Raw genomic sequence first — 24,524 nt, 5'->3', positions numbered from 1 at the left:
GACATTAGGTAACCAATTGGTGAGCCATCCCATATCCCATCCTTCCCATGTTTGTACTGGGACATGTGCTATATTCTCCATCTTTGTGGCCAACACACGGATTGCCTCACCATTATCTGAAATGTTAAAGCAACAGGCATTCCCTGTCAAGTTCAAGACTCCACATAGGCCTCCCTGCCTGGCAAGTACATAATCCATTCCCATTTTCAGCTGCAAAATGGCGGCTCTACTTTCATCCAACTGTTGTGCAATAAGTCTCAAACTCTGGGCCGTTGCATTGGTTACAAGTTCCACTACTGCTTGCAATCGAATTATTCTGTTTAGATTATAAATAGGATCCCGTGCCCCTTGTATGAGCTCACCAGGATTCCAGGAGGCAGGATCATAATAGGCTATAATGCGCTCTGGCGGCCAATCATCAGTACCGCTCCAACTTTGGGTACTTCCTCCTGCTATATGAGAAATATCAGCATTCCTTCGTGTTCGCCTGGCCGAACTAGTGGGCATAATCCACATTGGTGGTAATACCCAACCCAAGAAACAAGTCCCACTCCATTTGGAAGGGAGCTTTTTGTATGCCCATTCTCCACATATCCACCACAACCATCGGGTCTGAGGTTTTTGGTACGTGGAGTACAGAAGGCGAAATACCAAAAGAGGTAGAGAGTTCACAGTGCAGTATGTTAGATTGCCTTTTTCTGTCACAGTTATGTTCCACACCACTTTCCATGCGTGAATAAAAGGAGGTGCACAGGGCAAGGTATTCCGAGTTCGATAGGTAGTACCGTGTGCCCAGGTATGACTATTCTTAATATAATCCCAAGTATAGTGACAATGAGAAGAGCCTATCATGGGAGAATCAGCTGCATCTGATGATTTATGTACACAGAATTCCCCTTGTACAGGTATAACTCGTAATGGTTTAGTTGAGTTCCATCCGGGGAAATTCTGTATTTCTGTTTGGTGTGGCATTTCGCTTACCATACCAATGGCATCTAATGGTATCGGTAATAAGGGCATACCTCCCTCTGAATCATCTGGCCCAAGAGAGCAAACAAGGCAATTGGTCCTATTTGCAACATTGGCTACCATCTCAGCTAAGCCTACCCACATATTGTGGTCATGGCTGAATCCATATTTAGCCAATTTGGTCAGATTCAAGGACCCTTCCCCTTCCCAAGGGATCAGGATTAATAATAAAATCATGTTGATGTCTAGTATATGCATTCCTTCCACAAAAGATTACCTTATTGTGATAGCAAATAATTATTAGCCCCAATATAATTCCCCCAGTGACAGAAATGGGGTACCACCAAGACCAAAACATATATCCCGAGGATCCCCAATGAGTAATATCTCTGATAATTGTTCCACAAAGGGGCAGTCAATCAATTGTATTAGAGAATCTTTCCGTTCACAGTCGCTGGTTCAGACGCTCCTCAAGCTTCAGGCGTGCGCAGGTCAGCCAGCTTCCAGGTTGTGGCTGCAGCAGGCCGGTCGTCAAATGTTGCCCGTGACCTAGCCCGTTCCCGGTAGGGCTAGATACAGGGGTTTTTGGAGAGAGTTAGTTTTAAAGGATTAGAGGGGTCACCTTTGCACGTCCAACTGCCTTCGGACTTCTTCAAACGAGAGTGATGAATCCAGGGGGTCACCTCAGCTACCTTCACCGCTGTTGGAGTAGAGAGCAAGACGGTGTAAGGTCCACGCCACTTTGGTGCAAGTGGATCACGTTTCCACTCTTTCACCCATACGCTATCGCCAGCCTGGAACTGATGAATCGGCTCGGCAATGCTGCACGGCGTGCGTTCGAGGGCCCACCTGTTAAGAGAAACAAAAACACGGGAGAGAGATTGCACTTGTCCCTGTGTCACATGATCTCCTATTTGTTTAAGGTCAGCTGGAATATCCTGAACAAAGGAGGGCGGTCTCCCATACAGGAGCTCAAAAGGTGACAACTTAAGTCTTTTCGTGGGTGCACACCGAACACGAAACAGTGTTATGGGTAACACATCTACCCATCCCAATCCCGTTTCCTGGGTTAATTTTGCCAATTGGGTTTTCAGAGTCCGATTCATTCTTTCAGTTTTCCCTGAACTCTGAGGCCTATATGCTGCATGCAGTCTCCATTTTACTTGTAGGACTCGACATACATCTTGTACTACTTGATCAATGAACGCTGGCCCATTATCACTTCCAATGCATCTAGGTAATCCAAACCTTGGGATCAATTCAGTGAGGAGTCTCTTAGTTACCTCTCGTGCCTTTTCAGTTCGGGTGGGAAAAGCTTCAACCCATCCGGTAAGAGTATCTACAAACACAAGGAGATACTTGAATCCCTTAGAAGGGACCAGCTCTGTGAAGTCCACAATTAGACTTTCCATGGGGACATATCCCACATGTTGGATTCCAGGAGGTTGTACCGGTCCCTGCCTGGGATTGTTTTTAGCACAAAGAACACATTTCTGTGAAATGCAAGTTGCTAATTGTGATAGATTAATAATATACAACTTCCGACTGAGACTCTCTCTGGTTGCAGTACCGCCAAGGTGAGTAGATTCATGATAATTTCTTACAATTGTGCCTGCTAGATGATGAGGTACATAAATCCTATTGTCCGGCAGGATCATCCAACCGTCCTTCATAACCGCTCCTTCCTGTTCAGCCCACTTCCTCTCTTCTGGGGTATAGTGAGGTTTAACTTCTTCTGGAACTACCTCTGGTATGAGGGCTGCTATAAATCCTCCCACAGGCTTTTGGGCTGCCTCTCGGGCTGCTTTGTCAGCAGCATGATTTCCTCTGGTTATTGGATCCCTTCCTCGTCCATGACCTTTGCAGTGCATTACAGCAATCTGTTCTGGAGCCCATACTGCTTCTAACAGGATTTCTACTTCAGGTCCATATTTCAAGGCCTTCCCGTGGGCTCCTATTAGACCTCTTTCTTTCCATAGAGCTCCATGTGCATGCAGGGTTAAGAAGGCATATTTAGAATCAGTATAGATGTTTGCCTTACATCCAGCTGCCAATTGCAGAGCTCTAGTTAAGCCTATAAGTTCAGCCTTTTGTGCTGATGTGCCAGCAGGCAAAGCTTCAGCTTCCACAACTTCCTCATTGGTGACCACAGCATATCCTGCTCGTCTGGCACCTTCATGCAGGTAACTGCTACCATCCGTATAATATACAACATCTGGATTTTTCAATGGTTCATCTTTCAGATCAGGTCTACTGGAATAAACTTCATCCATTATTTGGAGACAATCATGTGATTCTTCATCATCTACCTCTGGCAGAGGCAGCAGAGTCGCTGGATTGAGCATATTCACTACTCGTAGATGAATCCTGGGATTTTCACACAATAGGCCTTGGTATCTAGCCATCCTTGGGTTCGTTAGCCAATAACTACCCTTATATTCCATGAGTGTCAGAACAGCATGAGGTACATTCACATACATCGTCTGGCCGAAGGTAAATTTATCAGCTTCTTTGACAAGGCTTGCAGTGGCCGCTACTGCCCTTAGGCATGGAGGCCATCCTTTTGCTACTGAGTCCAATTGTTTAGACAAATAAGCTACTGGGCGGTTCCAACTTCCTAATCTCTGGGTTAGGACTGCCGCTGCAATCCCATTCTGTTCATGTACATACAGCTGAAAGGGTTTTTCCGAATTAGGCAATCCAAGGGCTGGGGCCTCCATAAGTCGTTGTTTGATAACTAAAAAGGCTTGTTTCTGCTCAGGTCCCCATACGAATGGGTCCTTTTCTGCACCTCGAGTGCTTTCATGTAAGGGCTTGGCCAGACTGCTGAAATCAGGTATCCATAGTCTACAAAACCCTGCTGTTCCCAGGAATCCTCTAAGTTGTTTTCTTGTGGTAGGTTCCTTGATAAGGCAAATAGCTTCTTTCCTCTCTGGTCTCAATGCTCGTTGTTGGTGTGAGATGTCAAAGCCCAAATATTTGACCTTTTCTAAACATAACTGTGCCTTTTTCTGGGAAACTCGGTAGCCAGCTTCCCAGAGCAAGTGGAGCAGTTCCTCTGTCCCTTCTTTACAGGTATTAAAATCCTTTGCCGCTAGTATAAGATCATCTACATATTGCAGAACCACCTTTTCTCCCGGTATTGAGGGGTAACTTGTTAGATCCCTCGCCAAGGCAGTGCCAAATAAAGTTGGGGAATTTTTAAAGCCCTGGGGCAATCTTGTCCAGGTTAGCTGGCCTTTTGTTCCTGTTAAAGGGTCTTCCCACTGGAAGGCAAATATAGGTTGGCTCTGTGGTGCCAGCCGGCAACAGAAGAATGCATCTTTCAAGTCCAATACAGTAAAAAATGTTGCTTCTGGTGGGATCAAACTCAACAAGGTATATGGGTTTGGTACATTTGGGTGCAAGGTCTCGATAGCCTGGTTTACGAGCCTCAAGTCCTGCACTGGCCTGTATTCATCTGTCCCAGGTTTTCGAACAGGCAAAAGGGGTGTGTTCCATTCTGATTGGCAAGGCTTAAGCAGACCATATTTTAATAGGCGGTCCAAATGTTTCTGGATGCCCTCTGCTGCTCGCCGGGGTAAGGGATATTGCTTTACAGATACGGGGGTAGCCATAGGTTTTAGGGTTACTACAATTGGAGCTATATTCTTAGCCATTCCTGGTGGGCTATTTTCGGCCCATACTCCTGGTGGCACTTGTAGAGTTCGGAGGAGCTTGTTTAATTCTGTATCCAATGTGGGTTGGACTTGCAGGGCTGACATTAGGCGCCATGATTGTTCCTTAGGTACTGAGAGGGTAATTATTCCTGCTGCTTTTGATGGCAGTTTCATTTCTGGACCTCGAGGAGTGAAGGTGATTTGGGCCTGCAATTTGGACAGCATATCTCTGCCTAAGAGAGGTATTGGACACTCAGGTATATACAAAAACTGATGGGTTAAACGATGTCCCCCAATCTGGCATTCCAAAGGTTGGAGGAAAGACCTCTTAGCTGACTGTCCAGTGGCACTTTTAATGACTACACTTTTGGATGCCTTTTTCTGCAATAGTTCTGGGAGTACTGAGTATTCAGCCCCAGTATCAATCATAAAGTCTATTAAATGGCTCCCTAATTGAATCGTGACCGTGGGCTCCTGGAAGCCTAACTTTATGGAGTCTGGTCGTTCCTAGTCTTGAGTAAAATCCTCTTCTGCCAGTCCAATGAAATTGTCTCTATTCTGTCCTTGTCCTGGTCTCTGATATCTTCCATTTCGGATCATTCCCCGTCCCCGTCCCTGGTTTCTTGGGCCGGAGCCTGGGCCTGGGCCTGGGCCTGGGCGTACTTCTTCCAACCTCAGGGGTTCAGGACACTCCCGCTTCCAGTGACCCTCCTTCTTGCAATTTGCACATTGATTCCTTCCCAGTGGTGGATTCCTTCCTCGCCCTCTCCCTCCATTTAAGGGGCGGTGGTCTTGCTTCACTGCTGTGGCTAGCATTACCATCTTTTCCTTCTGCCACTTCTTCTTCTCTTGCTTCTCAGCCTCATCCCTATTCCGATAAACTCGGCGTGCAATGGCCATAATTTGGCTCATCAGCATCCCTTCCCATCCTTCTGATTTCTGAATTTTCTTACGAATATCAGAAGCGCACTGGGCCACAAATGTAGCAGTAATCATTCTGCTGTTTTCAGGGGCTTCAGGGTCAAAAGGAGTCCATATACGATAGGCTTCTTGCAGCCTCTCTAAAAAGTCTCCTGGACTCTCATTTGGTTTCTGTTCTACTTCTGAGACTTTAGACATATTAGTGGGCTTCTGGCATGCCCTGCGGATACCTTGCACAAGCGTCTGGCGGTAGGTGGTAAGTCTGGCCAGATGAATTCCATTGTTTGGATCCCAATTAGGATCTTCCAAGGGAAAGTTATCTTGGAGATGACGGTCAATATTAAAAATATTTCCCACTCTGGCCTGCTCACGCAAATATATCTGTGCCTTTTCAATTATGTCTCTCCTTTCCTCAGTGGTGAAAAGAGTATTTAGGAGCTGGCGACAATCTGTCCAAGTAGGGCTATGAGTATTTACTATTGAAGTCACCAAGTCCATCATAGCCTGAGGTTTTTCTGCGAAAGATGGGGTGTGTGTTTTCCAATTCATCAAATCTGTAGTTGTGAATGGAATATATTGCAGGGTCGAAGTTCGAGGTGGCCGTGGTCCGGGTTGCCCGTTAACCAGCGCAGGCTCCTCAAGTGCATCAAATACTCTTCTAAGAGGGGCTACTACGTGATCTTTCTCTTCGCTTTGCTCTAGGGGCCTCAAATCATAGGGGATGGTATCTGTTCCAAGGCGTTCTTTTAGCAGCTTTATACGCCTGGCTGTATTGCTTGCTGACCGATTAAGGTCTCCCTGTAACTTCTGTAATAATTCTCTAGGACTTGGATGTACAGGGGTTTGGGGTGGGCAATCAGTTGTTCCACTAAAGGAGACTGTAGATGGAGGTCTATTAGGAGTCACAGGTGGAATAACCACTTCTGCTTGGGCTTTATTATAGGACTCCAATGCCTCCTGAAGATATTTATCATAATCTATCAAGGAATCAAGCTCTGTGACTCCACTCCCATTATTCATTCCACTTTCTTGCCTTGGGGTTACAACTGGTGGAGTGTTTGAATTAAGCTCCCTTCGATGTGGAGCATAGGGTGGAGGTGGAAGCACCTCTTCCTCTGGTCCCTCAAAAATGGGTTTGAGTTTATTTGGCAAGATTCCTTTCCTAGCTTCAGCTTTTACAGCCAATAATTTGCATCGTTTGACTTTGCATTCCCTTATCCATGGAGGATTTTTATTTAATGTGCTCAGCCAGGAATCTATATATGGAAATTGTTCTGGGCACCCTCCAGTTTCTTTGGCGATGTTAGACCAAAGTTTGCTTACTAAATTTATATCAAAAGTTCCCTGAGATGGCCATTCAGTATTTTGTTTCGGCCATTCTAGTTCACATAACGTTCTCAAGCGCTCTGGCGTCATTTTGACTCCATATGCCCCTGAGAAGGCTTTCTTAAAATTATTTAACATACACTCAAGAGGTGTATTTTCCCCCTTTGAACCCCCAACTCCCATTGTATGGCCCTGTGAAGTATCCACTCAGTCACTCACACACACGCTTTGTGGGTTTCCTTGCCTAGTGAAGTCGCCTTACTAGGAACCGAAGTACTGCCCACTCCACACTCAGGTCAGCTACAGATTGCTCTGTACTTTCTCACACATACAATGCGCTAGATACTTCACCACACTCTACCTCCCAATTTTCCCTTTTCCTCCACCAGACCAACATCTGATGTACCCAACCACCTAGCGTACTCAGTTTCCCCTTACTGAGACGCAGAAGTTTGATCAAGACTTCTCTTCCTCCCAATTAATTGGAGGGCCAAAAATCCCTTTGTGCACTTACCCTTGGTTGGTTCCCTGTTTCCCCCGGTCCGTCGCCGCCAGTGAGCAGGGTATCAGACAGACGAGTCTTCTGCGTTCCCCCTGGAAAAATTTACCAGTGCGCGCTGGGTAAGCAGTGGTCCTCTCTCTTGTACCCTGCCCAGTAGGGCGAAGGGGCTGCGTTCCAGCAGACCACTTATCCGAGTCACAGTGGCACCATAAAATGTAGCACCCTGCTTGTGGTTAACGCTTAGCTGGAATGAAATATTCAACGCAGCAATAGAGAAATTAAAATAATAATTTATTTGTCAGACAAATAAATGAGAGGCTCAGTGGTATATGGTTACCAAGCTCTGGCCTGGCCTCTTGCCATCCTGGCCAGCACTTATATTCCCTTAATCCAGCCCCCTTTGCTCCTCCTGTGGCTGCCTCTGTCCAATCAGCCTGGTTGAAATTCCTATTGGCTGTTTGGTAGAACCAATCACAAAAGATACACCCACAAAAGATACACCCACTTCCTTGCCCTTATAAGGGAGACAAAGAGCTATATATGTGACAAATAAGTAATAATATATCTTACATGGAATCTTAATTACCAGCTCACCTCTTGCCCTCCTTGCCCTATTGCCTTCTAAAACAAATGTTTAATCTTACATTTTTATGTTCAACAGATGTCAAGGATCTTGAGTTTCACATCAATATTGAAAGATTTCCTTCATTTGAAAGTTTCTAAACAAATGCCTGACAACCATATATATCAAGAGTGCTTGGATGGCGTCTTCTGTCTAGCAGGGGGGCTAGGCTGGTGGCTGACTTAATTTCAGGATAAATACAACTCTTACAACCATATGAAATAAGAATCTAGCATTCCTTAAATCCTTTGCATAATTACATTTAAGCCAATATATTTAAGCTAATATATTTCATTCACTTATCATAGGTAGCCTTTTAAAAGAATAAAGCCTTTGTAAAGTAAAAAGGAACTCAGTAAAAAACAGCTTTTAAAAAGAAGCCTCTTCAGTTTACACCTCCCCCCTTTCCCCCTCCTTTCCCAGCCAGCTAGATGCTTCTCCCATTAGCTCTTCCCAACAGCTTTAGAAAATTTCCCAAAAATGCTCTCTTTTCTTCTAGCCAAGCCAGTTGCCTTTTTCACTGCTCTTGGCCTTTCAACCTTGGAAAGAAGATCTGGCTCATTTTACTGAGAGGCACATTGGTATTATTTTACTATTTACCCTTGCCTTTAATTGTGTTTTTTCAGCCTTGGGGCAGCATATGTAATTCTCCCTTTTTTATGACTTTGAGAATTGTTTTTCTACTATAAATCAATGGGGCCCCCTTGTCTTAGGAGAAAAACCTCTTGCCAAGGTTCTTTCTGCCTGGCATGAAACATTTGAAAATCCTTTTTTTTAAGCTCATTTTTAAATACAAGCCTTGATTGCAATATATAAGCTTTGATAAAAAATGCAGGCTTATGATTAGATGCCTCACTGTTCCATAATAAATAATTTTACTATTCATACCCCACCTCATCTAACTGGGTTGCCCCAGCCAATCTGGGTGGCTTCCAACATATATAAAAATATATTTAAAAATTACAAAAAATACAGGGCTGCCTTCAGATGGCTCGGGGATCAGATAATTCCATATTCTCCAACATTTCTGTGATGAAAATAGGGACATCCTACCATACCCTCCAATATTTCTCTGAAGAAAATAGGGATGTCCTAAGCAAAGCAGGACATTCTGGGATCAAATCAGAAACTGGGACGGCTTCTGTAAATCTGGGACTGTCCTGGAAAATAGGGACACTTGGAGGGTCTGTGAGGGAACCGCCAGAAGGCCCTTGGAGCTGGACCTCAGTGTCCGGGCTGAATGATGGTGGTGGAGACGCTCCTTCAGGTATACTGGGCCGAGGCCGTTTAGGGCTTTCAAGGTCAGCACCAACACTTTGAATTGTGCTTGGAAACATACTGGGAATCAATGTAGATAGATCTTTCAGGACAGTGTTATATTGTCCCGGGGGCCACTCCCAGTCACCACCAAATATCCACAAAAATCAGCCAAATTCCTCCACAATCGCTTCCTCCCACCCTCCTTTCTCACTCTCTACATGCCTGAAAGTTCTGTGCAAAGGCTCCTGAGATTGCTAGCTGCTTTCCCGCTCTTTTTGCACCATTTTTGCAGTTCTGCTACCTTTGGGGGCTGTTTTGCAGCTTAAATCAATTTATTTTCCGTGCTACACATATACTTGGTTGTACATGAGTCAAAGTGGGGAAAACACTTGCACATCATTGCTATAATCCAAATTTCTAAGGAACCATTGCAACAAGTGGAAGCGGTCTTTCCCCCCTCCCCCTCCATACATTGAATCCAACATTTTAGCTTCTTTCTGGACCTCCCCACTGCTAGCTGTGCCCTGCCCTCTGCCTTTTAAGGCTGGCAACATTGTGGACATCACCAGACTGTGATTTGAGCCACGGGGGTTAGGGGGAGAATGGGATGCTGCCCGTCTTTGAATGTCAAGAAATTTGGTGCTGCTGTTAACCTGGTAACTCAAGGTTTTCTTCGAACAACAACCATACCCTAAACCACGCTGCTAAATCCACTGGCGTGAATGGGCTTAGGCCTCACGCTTTTGCACAGCAAGATTCGTGGCATGTCTTTCCTTGGAAGTTAACTACTGGCTTCAACCTGCCCTCCTCCCACAGGACTGGGCCTTACACCACTTAATTTGGAAATAAACCCCACGAAATTCAACAGGACTCATGATTAGGGATAGGGCTGCTAGGCCGCAACCCTATACCTATTTGCCTGGTGAATAAGCCCCGCCGAATGTAGAGCACCCCTTATTTTTGCTTCCAGTGGGTTTATCTGTGCTATGTTACAGGTGCTTTTATTGTGCACAAAAGCCTTTAAAAAGTAATATGGGGAGGGTTCCTTAGAAAAAAGCAAACATATATATTGTTGCATGTCATTTCAGATTTCCGTGAACTGCTCTGGCGCCTGTTTTTTTATGAGGGATAGTGGTGGCATGATAAATATAACAATTATTATTATTATTATTATTATTATTAAAACCATATTATTATTACTTATTGAAATACAGCCTTCAGATGTGCAAACTCCAGCAGAGTGTTAAGGGAGGAGGACCGGGCGGGGATGGCTGGGCTAGCAATATGTATAATCATAATGAATATTATGGAAGCAGCCCAGAGGGGCTGGGTATAATTATAATTATACTTATTTGGATGCCTTCACCTGTTGATCTCAGCGTGGTTCACAGCATAAAAATACAATACATCTATACCTATACAGTATCAATATCTATGTAAAGTGGTGTGGCGGGGCGGGGGAAGAGGTTTATTGTTTCGTGTGCTTATTCTGTATTTTTTGGTTCTGTATTATTATTATTATTATTATTATTATTAAATATTATTATTTATTGTAAGCTCCAAAAAGGGACTTTTCACCTCTCCCCCTGAGGGCCGACAGATATTTGTTTGTTTTAATGAAATTCATACATTCTTGATTGCAAAAAATATAATAATAATAATAATAATAATAATAATAATAATAATAATAATAATAATAATAATAATAATAATAATAATAATAATAATGTGAGGCGGCGCTGAGTCTCCCCAGGCGGAACCTTCGTTCGCGGGGGAGGCAGTTCCCCGCCGGAGCGGAGGCGGCGGCGCACGCGCGCGACGCTCTGGCCGGTCCCTCTCCGCCGCCTCCTTCTACTCCGCCGCCGCTGCCGCTGTCATGGCGGCCTGAGGTGCGGCACGGGCGGAGGAAGCGAGCGAGGAGGAGGGAAGGGAGCGCGCCGGGCTGCCAGGTAGGGGCTGCGGCAGGGGAGGCGGCCCCGTGGCCAGGGCGGCGGCGGGGCTGGTGGTGGTGCGGAGGGTGGGCCTGGGGGGCGGGTTTCCCCCTCGTGATGGCGGCCTCCCTCACCGGCCGGGGGGCTGTGGGAAGAGGGAGCCCCCCAAGCACACCGGCCCTCCGCCCGTCGTTCGTTGCCGGAAAACGCCCTGCGGCGCCCGGTCCCGTTAAGCGCCTCGCAATAACGCCCTTCTCCCATTTCCCCTCCTGTGTGCGTGACCTATAATATATATGCAGGGGGAGGTGTGCAGCATTATTGTTATTGTTATTTACAGTGGTACATCGGGTTACATACGCTTCAGGTTACATATGCTTCAGGTTACAGACTCCGCTAACCCAGAAATAGTGCTTCAGGTTAAGAACTTTGCTTCAGGATGAGAACAGAAATCGTGTTCCGGTGGTGCGGCGGCAGCAGGAGGCCCCATTAGCTAAAGTGGTGCTTCAGGTTAAGAACAGTTTCAGGTTAAGAACGGACCTCGGGAGAGAATTAAGTACTTAACCCGAGGTACCACTGTATTGTGTATTCCACCTTTCATAATATATATATGCAGTGGGGGGAGGCGTATGCGTTGTTGTTGTTGTTTATTAAGTGTATTTCGCCTTTCATCCAAAGATCTCAGGGTGGTTCACAGCATAAAAATACAGAATAAAACACAAAGTACATAATAAAAACAATGTGTGTGTCTTACATATATGTAATGCATACACATACAGTGGTACCTCGGGTTAAGTACTTAATTCGTTCCGGAGGTCCGTTCTTAACCTGAAACTGTTCTTAACCTGAAGCACCACTTTAGCTAATGGGGCCTCCTGCTGCTGCCATGCCGCCAGAGCATGATTCCTGTTCTCATCCTGAAGCAAAGTTCTTAACCTGAGGTACTATTTCTGGGTTAGTGGAGTCTGTAACCTGAAGCGTATGTAACCAGAGGTACCACTGTATTTATAATACATAAAGTGGTACCTCGGTTTTCGAACGCCTCTGTGGTCGAAAGCTTTGGAACTCGAATGCCAAAAACCCAGAAGTAAATGCCTCGGTTTTTGAACATGCCTCGGAAGTCAAGCAGGAAACGAGTCTTCCATTTTGAGGTTTCCGCTTTCAGTTTTCAAACATTTCGGAACTCGAACAGACTTCCGGAATGGATTATGTTTGAAAACAGAGTACCATTGTGTGCTCCAAAAAGGGAATTTTCACCTCTTCCCCTGAGGGCAGGCGGATATTTGTTTGTTTGTATTAATGAAATTCATTCACTTCTTGATTGTAAAAAAAAAAAAAAAGCATATGAAAGAAATATGGAACAGTAGAATCAAGGGGAAAGTTCACAGCCGTACTTTAAAAGCTGAAATGAAGGAACAGGATTGGGAAGCAATTCTGAAATGATTTATGTTGATTACAATTCTGGCGTTGTTTCCATGGCTCTCTGGACTTAGAGATATATTTTCCAAGGGCTCGCCCACTCTCCTATTGGAGTAATGTAGGCTGTGTCCTTCAATAAGCAATACTCTTTAGCTACTGTTTTCCAGCCTTCCGCAAGCGTGTATGCAGTTGTGCTTGGAGTTGAGGTGCTGCTTTGTGCATTAGTAAACCTCACTTCCGTTGGATTACCTTTTTTTGAGCAGGAAGCAAAGCTGAGACACATTTGCCACCTTGGCCACACTCATATTCTTTCTTAGCAGTGCTTGAGTAGTGATTTATCCCCTTTTTCTCTTTGAAAGGTAAAAGCGTCTAGAATGGCAGGGGAACAGAAACCGTCCTGTAATCTCCTTGAGCAGTTTATTTTATTAGCCAAAGGCACCAGTGGATCAGCTCTGACTGCCCTCATCAGCCAAGTGCTCGAGGCCCCTGGGGTTTATGTCTTTGGTGAGCTGCTGGAATTAACAAATGTGCAAGAGGTGAGTGTGACCCATTTCCTGGAGACTGGTGAGTGTCAAACCATAAATGATGCTGCTGGCTTGCTTAACTAATTTGTTTTAAATTGCCATCTCAGGTTTTGTGGAAAGCAAACTGCTCAGGTAATTTTCGAGGTTGTACTGGGTAGGTGGTTGAGTGGAGTGTGGGAGCTCAAGTCTTCTCTTGTGCTCATTATAACTCATGCTCATTGTTCTAAATCAATGTTGAACATTACATGTAAGCCTGCCGTATGGTTTATGGCTTCAGAACAAGACAGGGCATTAACCCAACTTCAAACCATGGTTTAACATCTTAACTTGTTCTGAAGTCATCAACCATAGTTTCTTGGTCCTGACAAAATGGCAAGAAGTGGCATATTGGAAGGTGCTGTGGGTGCCTGGCCAAAGTACCGTATTTTCTGCTCTATAAGACGCACTTTTTCCCCTCCAAAAATTAAGGGGAAATGTGTGTGCGTCTTATGGAGCGAATGCAGGCCCCATGGCTTCAGCGAAAGCAACGCGAAGCCTCCAAAGCGCAGCAGGAGCGCTCCCGCCGCGCTCCGGAGGCTTCGGGTTGCTTTCACTGAAGTCTTGCTCTCCTGGCTTCAGGGATAGCCGCCTGAAGCCCCCGGAGGCTTTGCGTTGCTTTCGCTTCAGCGAAAACCCTTCAGAGAAGCGGGAGGAGAAATGAAAGGGGCTCTGTTTCTCCTGCCCCTTCGCTGAAGGGGCGCTGCGCAGAGAGGGAGGGGTTTTTTTTCTTGTTCTCCCTCTCTAAAACTAGGTGCATCCTATGGTCGGATGCGTCCTATAGAGCGAAAAATACAGTACTTGGTTCATACGTTGGCTTATACAGACCTTGATCCTGCAACAGCCTGCAAAGTCGACACAGTCTGTGTGCCAGAAGATTCTGTGGAACAATGAATATGGAATCTCTTTTATTTAAGGCGGTCTTCAGCAGCAAGGTACCCATCAGACGCTTTGGACTACATCATTCTTTAGTTCCAGCCAGCCTGGCCAATGGTCATAAATGATGAGAGTTGTAGTCCAAACCTCTAGAGGGCACCCACTTTAGTGAACGCTGCTTTAGCAGTGCCACTTTCCAAGGTTGAACATGGAAAACTGGAAGCTCCGTTGCTGAAACATCTGGCCTTGACCAGTGCTGTCTCCTTGATTTAAGCAAGCTTGTAATAGTGTAATTTGATAACCCTTGGAATAGTCTTAATACTTAATTAGCCACGGGCTCAATTGCACCCTAATGGGTCTCTTCCTTTCTTTTTTCTTCATATGCAGCTTGCCGAAGGTCCCAATGCTGCTTATTTTCAGCTGCTGAATCTCTTTGCCTATGGAACATACCCGGACTATGTAGGTAAGAGACAGCTGCAATTCTAGAACTCATTTTAACACTACTGTGTCTTCACTGGCTTTTGGCATCTCCAGTTTCTTCCTTGGCCAAGTTCATGGAAGATCTCAAAATCTGCCAGATCTGCCTGCCTTAGTGCCTTCAGTCAAAATTTCTGTCCTTTTCAGATGGAGCTCATCTCTAAAACCTTTTTTTGATTTTATTTCTATCCCTATTTGTAAGCCGCTTTGGGATTCATTTGAATGAAAAGCAGTGTAGAAATATAGCATGGATTAAAATACCATTTCTCCCCCATTTTTTCTCCTGTTATCATCCAGTTCTGTTGCCATTGCCTCCCATCTCATCCCATTTCCCTGACTGCTGGTGATTAGATCATCAGTTGCCTGGCTTTGCACTCCTTACTTTGCACTGCAGATCTTTTAATTGTCCAAGAGCAGAGCAGGAGCTGTGCTTTAGGTAGCTGGTTGTCCTGTTCAGTTTCTATCACAAGTCCTTCCTCTTGCTTCACGTCCATTTCCGCTTCCCTTTGTATCTGCTTTCTGCTCTTCCCCTGTGATCTCTTCTGAGCCCTGCACTTTTCTTTCCTACTAATTTTACCCTTCCTTCCAGTTTCACTGTTGACTGAAGTATTTCATTGTACAGCATGTAACATTTCAGGCACTTTATAAATAGTATTAATTTATTCTGCTCTGCACTAAAGACGTAGCAACATGCGAAACTGCATTAATGCATCATACTATGGGTTCAGCAAGTCCTCAGAGGTCTTTCTAAGCCTTGTTGCCTGAGATCTTTCTAACTGGATGTTGTTGGCTTTTGACTTTGGCAGATATATGCTTGTTGGCTTTTGACTTCGACAGATATATGCATACAAATACAAAGTATTTCTGTCGCTCCAGTAATTCAAGACACGACACAGATTCACTTCTCAAGGCTCACTGACTGTCTAATGAGCCATTGCCATAACAACTGGCTTGGTTGACCTTGTACCTGTTAACTTATCTCATACCTGGGGTGATTTCTGCCCTTGAAAGAAATTAACCCGTTCCTTTGTGTCCAGTTCCTCCAACAGAGCATGTGAACTTGGGTGGCTCCAAATGTTTCATAGGAAGTTACTTTATCATTCATCTGAACTGATTTGCTGTTACATGCTCTGGTTCCTAGTGCCAGGCTGCTTCTCTATCCAAAGGTTTTCCAGCTCCCCCGTTTTGCAGATTTCAAGGGCATTCTAAGAATAATGAGATTTGAAACTTTCCTGTTACCAAATCTGCCTTGTCAATAACTTGTGCCTAAACTGGATTCTCATCCAAATTTTACCACCTGAGTCTTCTAAAGTTGCCATACATTCTGCATCAAATCTTTTAAAGGGCTAATCTTTGCAAAACACACAACACTTGCATAGTTCTCACATGCTCAAACCAGCTTATGGCAATTGGTTCTGTGAGGGTGGGTATCCTACTCATGGTATTTTGTAATTAAAACACTGGGATACTGTGAATGATGATCCAAAATGGATTTATTGGTGAAGCACAATGGAGGGAATAGAAACTGTTCAGAAACCTTGTGTGATATCAGTGCAAAATCCATGGATTCTGGCTAGCAATTCATACCCAGTGGCATACTGCCTGTTCCACCCCTTTGTTTTTTCGTTTTTTTTTTAATGAAGAGAAATGTGTGGATACTGGAAACAAAGTTCTGCCTTGTGCAGGTTTTCACTTGCTTCCTACTTAAGGAGAGTTAAAGCCACATTGCTCTGGTTTTCTTTTTTTGGTTATAGATATATGAACTCAGCGAAGTCACAGTCCATATCAGCCTTTCACAACTTGATACCCTTTAAATGTTTTGGACTCCATTGACCATGCTGGTTTGATGGGAGTTACAATTCAAAACATTTAGGAAGGTTATCAGGTTGGGAAATGCGGACTCTGCTTTTCAGAGGCTCATATTCTGAAAACTGCCCCATGCTTCTCCATTTGCCAGTGCCTGTAGGGAAGTGGGAGCATTCTTCTGTGCGGCAGAGAATGTGGCTCAAAGTTGTGTGAATGAAGTCAGCAGCGTTGAGTAATTCAACTGAAGCACATAACCTGAAGTTTTTCTTTAATTCAATTTCTTGGACAGCAAACAAGACTAACCTGCCAGAGCTAACAGGGGCCCAGAAGAACAAGTTAAAGCACTTAACTATTGTCAGCTTAGCTTCCAGAATGAAGGTAAAGTATTGGCACTAAGACCAGCCAGTTTGAAGGCAAACCTCCATATATGTGTGTTCGCGCGCACACAGAGTGTGTAAATGTGTGTCTACGCATGCATGCATATATGAATTTTGGGGAATTTTTGACATCTCCTGTTGATCTTGAGAGGCAAAGGGTGTAGAATAGACTTATGGGACATGAATCCCTGGTTCTTTCAGGCAGCTTTTTAGCAATGGGGGAAGTAGAGAGAGCAGCTGCTGAAATGAAACATTTATGCCTGAATCACTTTGGCTTCCTTTGATCAGTTATCAGGTGGCTTGATCGTTTATCCTTTGCCATCTCTCCCAAATCGTAACTCCATTGTGTAACTCAAGGACAGCTAGGTATCTGTGTCAACTTTAGTTCTCCCTAAAAAATAGGAATAATAGTAGTCCTCTATCCCATTAGGTATTTCTGGAAAAAAGCAAGAACTGGAGCAGTTTTTCCATTGACTTCGGCAGATAGGTTACAACAAGTAATAACAGGCTAAGCCTGGCTGTAGTGCCACAAGTACTGCTATTACAGCACACCCTTCATGCATTTCATGGATGGGTAACGTTTTGTCTTCCGGTTGGCAGCGCATGAGTAATAATGGAAACTGCCTCTGAATCCCTGGTGCTCCCCAGTAAAGCATGATGTGCCCTTGTTGTGTTATATTTAACATCTGCCATGTTCTTTTAGTTCCGTTTCTCTCAAACCTTTTCAGCTTAGGCCTTCCTCTTAAATGTTCTCTGCCTTTGGGGAACCCCCACTGCATGCTAGCCACTGATGGCTCAGTCCCAGCATTTTTGACCTTCGTCCCTGTCCTACAGATACTCTGGGTGAATTCAACATACCTCTGCATGGGGGTTTGTACGTGAGGAATGATGCCTGTGCACACAACAAGATTTCTCCCCTTCACCCCCCTAAACCTGTTTTGGGGTTTTCCCTAACCCTCCAGAACAGATTTTTTTTGGGGGGTGTAGTCCCATTACTGGGACACGGGTGGCACTGTGGGTAAAACCTCAGCGCCTAGGGCTTGCTGATCGCATGGTCGGCGGTTCGAATCCCCGCGGCGGGGTGAGCTCCCACCTTTCTGTCCCAGCTCCTGCCCACCTAGCAGTTCGAAAGCACCCCTAAGTGCAAATAGATAAATAGGTACCGTTTTATATAAACGGCGTTTCCGTGTGCTGTGCTGGTGCCGGCTCGCCAGAGCAGCTTCGTCAGGCTGGCCACGTGACCCAGAAGTGTCTCCGGACAGCGCTGGCCCCCGGCCTCTTAAGTGAGATGGGCGCACAACCCTAGAGTCGGACACGACTGGCCCATATGGGCAGGGGTACCTTTACCTTTACCTAGTCCGATTACACAAGCAGACCTCGCTCCATGCACGCAACAACTAAGTTGAATCCCACTCCTTGACATGCTAAAGGTATTTGAGAAACTTAAGTTCTGATCATCTCAGCTGCTAGAAGTTAGATGGCCATCTGTCATGGATGCTTTAGTTGAGAGTCCTGAATTACAGGGGCTTTGACTAGATGACCCCCAGCATCCCTTCCAACTCTACATTTCTATGATTCTAAGTGTGAAGTTGACAGATATCCTATAAAATGGTGAGCAGCGCCCCAGACTGCGCCTAGAAACAAAAGCATGTTTTAGTCTAGGCTCCAGGGTGTCCCTGCTGGTCTCTGCCCCCGAATGGCAGCTTCTCACCTGAGCTCCCTTCTCTCCCCCAGTGTATTCCTTACTCGGTGTTACTGAATGACTTGGAGATGCGGAACCTGCGGGAGCTGGAAGACCTGATCATCGAAGCCGTTTACACCGACATCATCCAGGGGAAGCTGGACCAGCGCAACCAGATGCTGGAAGTGGACTTCTGCATTGGCAGGGACATCCAGAGGAAGGACATCAGCAACATCATCAAAACACTCCACGAATGGTAAGCTGCTCCCGACAGGGTTTCCCAACTTTCGCACTCTTTGGTTTAGGCAGAGCCCCACCTCCTGCCATCTCTCTGACATTGACTGCGCAAGTATTGTGTTTTCAGGTGTGATGGGTGCGAAGCAGTTCTGTTAGGAATTGAGCAGCAGGTGCTTAGAGCCAACCAATACAAAGAGAACCACAACCGAACCCAGCAGCAGGTAGAGACAGAGGTAGGTAATGGGCCCCCCATTTATTTCTCCATTCTCTAGGGCAAGCAGCAGCCCTCGTTTCCAAATGGACTGGAGTAAATTCAAGAACGTTGAGACTTTTCCTCTGCAACCTTCGCTCATTCCTGTGGAATCTTCTCCTGTTGGTCTAACCAGCCTGGAGGATGTCCGTACTTTAGCTTTGTGGGAACTAATGCTCAAAATCAATCCTGAAGTTTATCCATTCTTCTCAGGATGGCGCCTGTGAGTCTTCTGGCCTCTAGAGGGCAGCATGCTACCGTCTAAAAAGGAACAATTCTTAATCACTCCTCTTAGGTTCTTCCTCTCAAACCTTTCTCAGCGCTTTATTTTTCACATTATATGGTCATTCAGTCCATCTATCGCCTGATAAACTTAGCTCAGTGCAGATCCTGGGAGCTCACGACCAGAGTTCGCAAACGGGGGCATTTGCAAGGGCGTTTAGCAGGGGAGTTTAAAGGGGAGGCCAAGAGTTCTGTCTCTTGGTGTGCATGGGACCAGAGACTTGGAGAGTGAGGGAGCTGCTGCAGTGACCTGTTACACCTGTGCCATGTTTGTCATTCTGCCAGAGAACAAGCAACGGCACACTAGTAGCAAGTGCAAGCTGGTGGTCTTGCTGGAAGAGAAGGTGTAGCAACTTGAAGCCACACCTCAAGCAACGGGACAACATGCAGAGTTGCTTGATAGAGCTGAGTTGACTGAGATTGTGCATCAAGATAGATGGAGTGTCCCCAGGGTAGAGAAAGATTGCCCATTGCAAGAGTCTAACCCAGGCACCCCCAAACTTGGCTCTCCAGATGTTTTGGGGCTACAACTCCCACCATCTCTAGCTAACAGGACCAGGGGTCAGGGATGATAGGAATTGTGGTCCCAAAACATCTGGAAGGCCAAGTTTGGGGGTTCCTGGTCTAACCCCTGGAGGAATGCGACACACAGAAGTAGGACAGTCACAAACCACACTTTGTCATTAGAGTTGCAAAATCGCTTCCGTACTCTCACCGTGGACGCCGATTCTGGGCCAGAGGAGCTAGGACAGCAGTTGCCAACCTCAGAAGACACTCAGAAGGTGGCTGTGAAAGGTACAGTGCACAGAACGATTATTTCCAACCCCCCTCCCCACCCAGAGCAGAAAGACGGGAGGAGATGGATTTGGAGGAGCCTTTTTCCATTCTTGATCTAACCCCATCAGATCCAAGGCTACTGACTGTGGATGAGTATGCTGATAACATACTTGCTACCTTCTGTGGAGACGACACCGGAGAAAGGGAATTGCAGCCCAGCGATGACAAGCTGGGAGGAAAGAGTAGGAAGTACTCAAACCATAAGTTTCCAGCCTTTGTAACTTGTCCCAACAATATCAAAATAAGCTCCAATAAACAAGAGGGGAAGACTTCGAGCACAGCAGAAGCAGACCTCAGAACACTCCAAGCAGCCTTTGGAAGGCACAGCCCATAGAATAATTCCTGCTACTCCCCAGAGGAGGCGGAGACAAGTCAGGGTGATGCTACTGAGGGGAACAGAGGCAGTAGTGTGTGGAGGAGACGGGATGTCCCAGGAGGTGTGCTGTCTTCCAGGTGCAAGGATTCACGATGTGACGGAGAAGTTGCCAAGTCTTAGAAAGCCCACTGGCTACTACCCCTTCTTTCTGATTCATGTGGGTACAAATAATACTGCCACACACAGCAAGGGACTATGAGACACTGGGCAGGGAGCTGAAGAGACATCACTCCTTCCTGTTGAAGGTTGTGGCCCAAGAAGAGAGAGGAAAATACTTGAGTAAACCACTGGCTGCGCAGGTGGTGTCGTCAGGAAGTAGTTGGCTTCTTGGATCATGGTCTCTGCTTCCTTGAGGTCGGACTTCTGGCGAGAGATGGGCTGCACCTCACAGCAGTTGGCAAGAATGTGTTCGCCAAGAGTCTGGAGAATCTAATCAGGAGAGCTTTAAACTAGATCTTGAGGGGGAGGGGAAAACAATAGGAACAACAAAAGAGCACCTGGAAATGGGGATAATGGCTTCATTGAAACTGAGCTGGTGCTCCGGAAACCTGCTAAAAGGCAAGAAACTACAGGAAGGAAGCAGCTGCAGGGAACAACTCATGGTTTCAGTTGTCTACACAAATGCACAGAGAATGGGAAACAAACAAGATGATCTGGAGCTTTTAATAGAGGACAGCAAATACGACCTGGTAGGCATTACTGAAACCTGGTGGGATGAGACTCATGACTGGAATGTAGGAATTGAGGGGTATAACCTGTTCAAACGGAGCAGACCAAACAGGAAGGGAGAAGGAGCAGCATTGTATATAAAGGATGTGTACACTTGTGAAGAAATCCATGACCAGGAGCATGAAAAGCAGATTGAGAGTTCTGTATAGGGGTAAAAAATTGTAGGAGGCAGAAACAACAGTGACCTTACTGTGGGTGTCTGCTATAGACTGCCAAGCCAGACTAAAGACTTGGATGATGCCTTACGAGAGCAGATTACCAAACATTCCAAAAAGAAATAAATAGTAATCATAGGGGACTTCAACTTCCCCGATATCTGTTGGGACTCAAACTCTGCCAAGAGTGTAAAGTCTGACAAATTCTTCCATTGCATCGCTGACAATTTCATTTCTTCCTCCTCTAGCCTCTGCTCAGTGTCCTGGCTCTGAGCCTTCCTCCTCTGGGCTTCCCTGGCTGCTGCCTTGCACCACTCCCCTTCGTCCAGCCAGGCCCTGACACCAGGGTAGATGGCTGATTTGTTCGGCCCAGTCTGAGGCTGCTTCCGATGTCCCTTTGAGCTCCCTGCTCCTCCCCATTGGTCTCTGACTCCCTGTGCCCCCTCCTGCACCTCGACTTCAGACAGAAAACTTCTGTCCTCCACTAGCGCTTCAGAGGAATGGGGGTGCCCCGCTGTTTCATGTTTGCAAAGAAACCTCCTCTCTGCCTCTCTCCTCCCCTGCAGGTCACAAACATAAAGAAGACGCTGAAAGCCACAGCCTCCTCCTCGGCCCAGGAGATGGAGCAGCAGCTGGCGGAACGGGAGTGCCCCCCGCACACAGAGCAGAGGCCGCCCACCAAGAAGATGTCCAAGGTCAAAGGGCTGGTCTCCAGCCGCCACTGATGCCTGCACGGCGGCAGCAGGGCGTTCCAGGGCCCCTGAGCGACTCTGGCTCCTCTTTCCAGCAGCAGCTTGTGAGCCGATCTGGGTTCTTTCAGGCTGCGGGGGCGGGCGGCCCAGGTGGGTCCATGTTTGAACCAGCAAGGGACACTGCCAAGCTCGCAGTCACTCAGGGCAGCCCTTCAGCACCGTAGCTGCTTCTTTTTCTCCTTTTTATTTTTGAGGAACACAAGGGCACCATTTGCTCTCTGATTTGGGGACAGGAGGCAGAAGCAGGGCACAGTTCCCCTGGGGCTCCTGCAGTTAGCTGCGGCCTCCTCCCCAGGTTGCCCTGCTCCACATTCCTTGGCAGCAGAAGTCCCCGGGCAGTGAGATTCGCCTTCAGGCTGGGAGAGGTGGCAGGAGGGAGGGAGGCAGGGATTTCTTCACTTGACCCCCAGCTCTGCCACATACCAAAGGTGACGCCGTGCCCCTGGCCCAGGCACTGGTTCTCGTTGCTACCTTCTTACTTCCCCTGCACCTTTACAACGGCGTTTTGTCTTAGGGTGCAACTCTCTACCTCACGCTGCAGGGGGGTCGGGCTGTGTTTACTTGCCACCTGCTCTGCTGACCTCCTCAGCCCAGGTAAAAGCCCCTTCCCTCTCCTGCCGGCTTTTTAAAGTCCTTCAGCTCTGAAGGGGAGGAAGTTGGGGCAGGAAGAGTGGAGCCCGAGGGGGGAAAGCTGCTTTTTCCAGCCGCCGGCTGCGGCTGCTGCCGCCTCCTCCTCCTCCCCTTCCAGACCATCCTCACAAGGGATGGGGTTGTTGCTGAAGTCGTGCGCTCTCAGTGTGTGTTCCACGGTCATAGTTGCCCTCCTCCCGAAGCCTTCTGAAGTGTGTTGCGTTCGAGTCTCCCTGGGCGAAAGCAAGCGCTGGGAAAAGAGGTTCCCCTCTTGGTCTCCCAGCCCTGGGGACACTCCAGCAGAGGCAGCAGCAACCAGGAGGGGTCACCTCTGCCGGCCTCTGCCAGACTTAACAGAACTTGAACTGCTTTCTGGTTGTATTTGAACCCCGTGGACCCAACCTCCTTCCCACGCCCCCGTTTTTGTACATTTGTTGGGAGGCTTGAGAATTTACAGCCTTTTGTATTTTATTTGATATTTGTTACAAGCTTAATTGAAAGTGACTTTGTCAGAAGGATTGTTTTCTTTTCTATTAAAAAAAAAAGTCAGCGTTGAAATTCATACCCTGGCTGGAGGCTCAGTGTTTTTTCATTAAGTTGGTTTTAGACTTCAGAGAGCTCTGACAGGTAGAGCAAGGCACTCAGGGGGCGGCAAACGATAGAAATCTATGGCACAGCCACATGTGTATACTTCTGGTTGCCTCCCCTCAAAAAAGGACATCATAGAGTTGGAAAAGGTTCAGAAAAGAGCAAGTGGTCAAGGGGTTGGAGCAACTCTGAGATTCCCAACGAGCAGAGTCGGATACAGAGCTCCAAGCTCGTGTGAGGCAGCCGCACCATCCATCTGGGATCCAAAAGAGGTCAAACTGCAGCTGCAGTATATTTAGGGCCAGGGTAGGCTGGGGCGGTTGTGGTCATGCAGACCACCACCAGAGAGCAGCAGGGCTCCATGGGGGGCAGTAGCAGCAAGCAGGGGGGCGGGAGCACCCCCCGTGAAACACACGGGGTTCACGGCGGTGCAGTTTGCATACAATCACACGTTTTCAAAAATTAATTTATTGCTAAAAATGACATCCCACCTGCTGCACATCCTATGGAAAGGCAGAACACTGGCTGGCTGTGCTCATGAAAGAACCACTTCCAAGCTCTCTAAGGCAATACAGATAAATGGGTCCAGGTGGGCTTTGAGATCTGTGAGCCTCAGGCTTCCCGAGCTGGAGCAGGGGATTTCGACAGTGGAGACGGCAGGGATGATGTGTTAAGTGCCTTGGGTAGAAATCTGGGCTCCACAGACGATAATGAGCTCCTCCATCAGCGCTTTCCGTGTGGTGTTGGCCTCTCTTGATGCCAGCAGCATACCCTGCTGTGAAACCACCTGATCCCAGTGCCTCATGGGGAGTTGGCTAGCTAAATTGCCAGCGGGGTAGGAAAGGAGAGGTTGCATTTTCCATGTGACGTCGAAAGGCACGTGCAAGCAGCCTCCTTCCTTCAGTACCTGAGCCCATCAGCAGCAAAGAAAACCCGAGAGCTTGGTTGGTTAGAGCGTGGTCTGGTAACTCCCAAGCTTGCATGTTCAATCCCCGTAAGGGACAGCTGCGTATTCCTGCATTGCAGGGGTTTGGACTGGATCATTCCCAGGGTCCCTTCCAGCTCTCTGCTTCTGTACAGTCTTTCCTGCCTACCTTAGCCACTAAGGAACCCAATGGCGCAATAATCCAATAAATACTCCCTCCTAAATATGAAATGTGGGATACGCGTGGCGCTGTGGTCTAAACCACAGAGCCTAGGGCTTGCTGATCAGAAGGTCAGCAGTTCAAATCCCCTTGACGGGGTGAGCTTCTGTTGCTTGGTCCTTGCTCTTGCCCACCTAGCAGTTCGAAAGCACCACAAAGT

General features: G+C 46.8%; 1 protein-coding gene across 2 annotated transcripts; it reads left to right on the top strand.

Annotated features, from left to right (window-relative positions):
- The first annotated feature begins 9,773 nt into the window (after positions 1 to 9,773).
- Positions 9,774 to 23,193, top strand: COPS7B (COP9 signalosome subunit 7B). Of its 2 annotated transcripts, none has more exons than XM_083739929.1 (7): positions 9,774 to 9,915; positions 12,966 to 13,142; positions 14,430 to 14,505; positions 16,615 to 16,703; positions 18,437 to 18,639; positions 18,748 to 18,853; positions 21,816 to 23,193. In XM_083739929.1, the coding sequence occupies exons 1-7, from the start codon at positions 9,862 to 9,864 to the stop codon at positions 21,972 to 21,974; spliced, it is 864 nt and encodes a 287-aa protein (XP_083596055.1). In that variant the 5' UTR covers positions 9,774 to 9,861; the 3' UTR covers positions 21,975 to 23,193. The 2 variants fall into 2 exon arrangements, with proteins under 2 accessions (XP_083596055.1, XP_083596056.1); XM_083739930.1 differs by lacking the exon at positions 9,774 to 9,915 and adding an exon at positions 11,053 to 11,208.
- The last annotated feature ends 1,331 nt before the right edge of the window (positions 23,194 to 24,524 follow it).

The sequence above is a fragment of the Podarcis gaigeae genome (genome assembly GCF_964106915.1).
Source record: "Podarcis gaigeae genome assembly, chromosome: 5".
Lineage (NCBI taxonomy): Eukaryota > Metazoa > Chordata > Lepidosauria > Squamata > Lacertidae > Podarcis > Podarcis gaigeae.
Note: the sequence above shows the minus strand (reverse complement) of the source record. Positions and strands in the feature narration are given on the sequence as shown.

Excerpts from the sequence above, each read along its gene's own strand:
- COPS7B (XM_083739929.1), top strand. The coding sequence starts at position 9,862 with ATGGGATGCTGCCCGTCTTTGAATGTCAAGAAATTTGGTGCTGCTGTT. Across the intron at positions 14,506-16,614 it reads AACATACCCGGACTATGTAG|CAAACAAGACTAACCTGCCA; the intron begins GTAAGAGACAGC and ends TTTCTTGGACAG. Across the intron at positions 18,640-18,747 it reads ATCAAAACACTCCACGAATG|GTGTGATGGGTGCGAAGCAG; the intron begins GTAAGCTGCTCC and ends TTGTGTTTTCAG.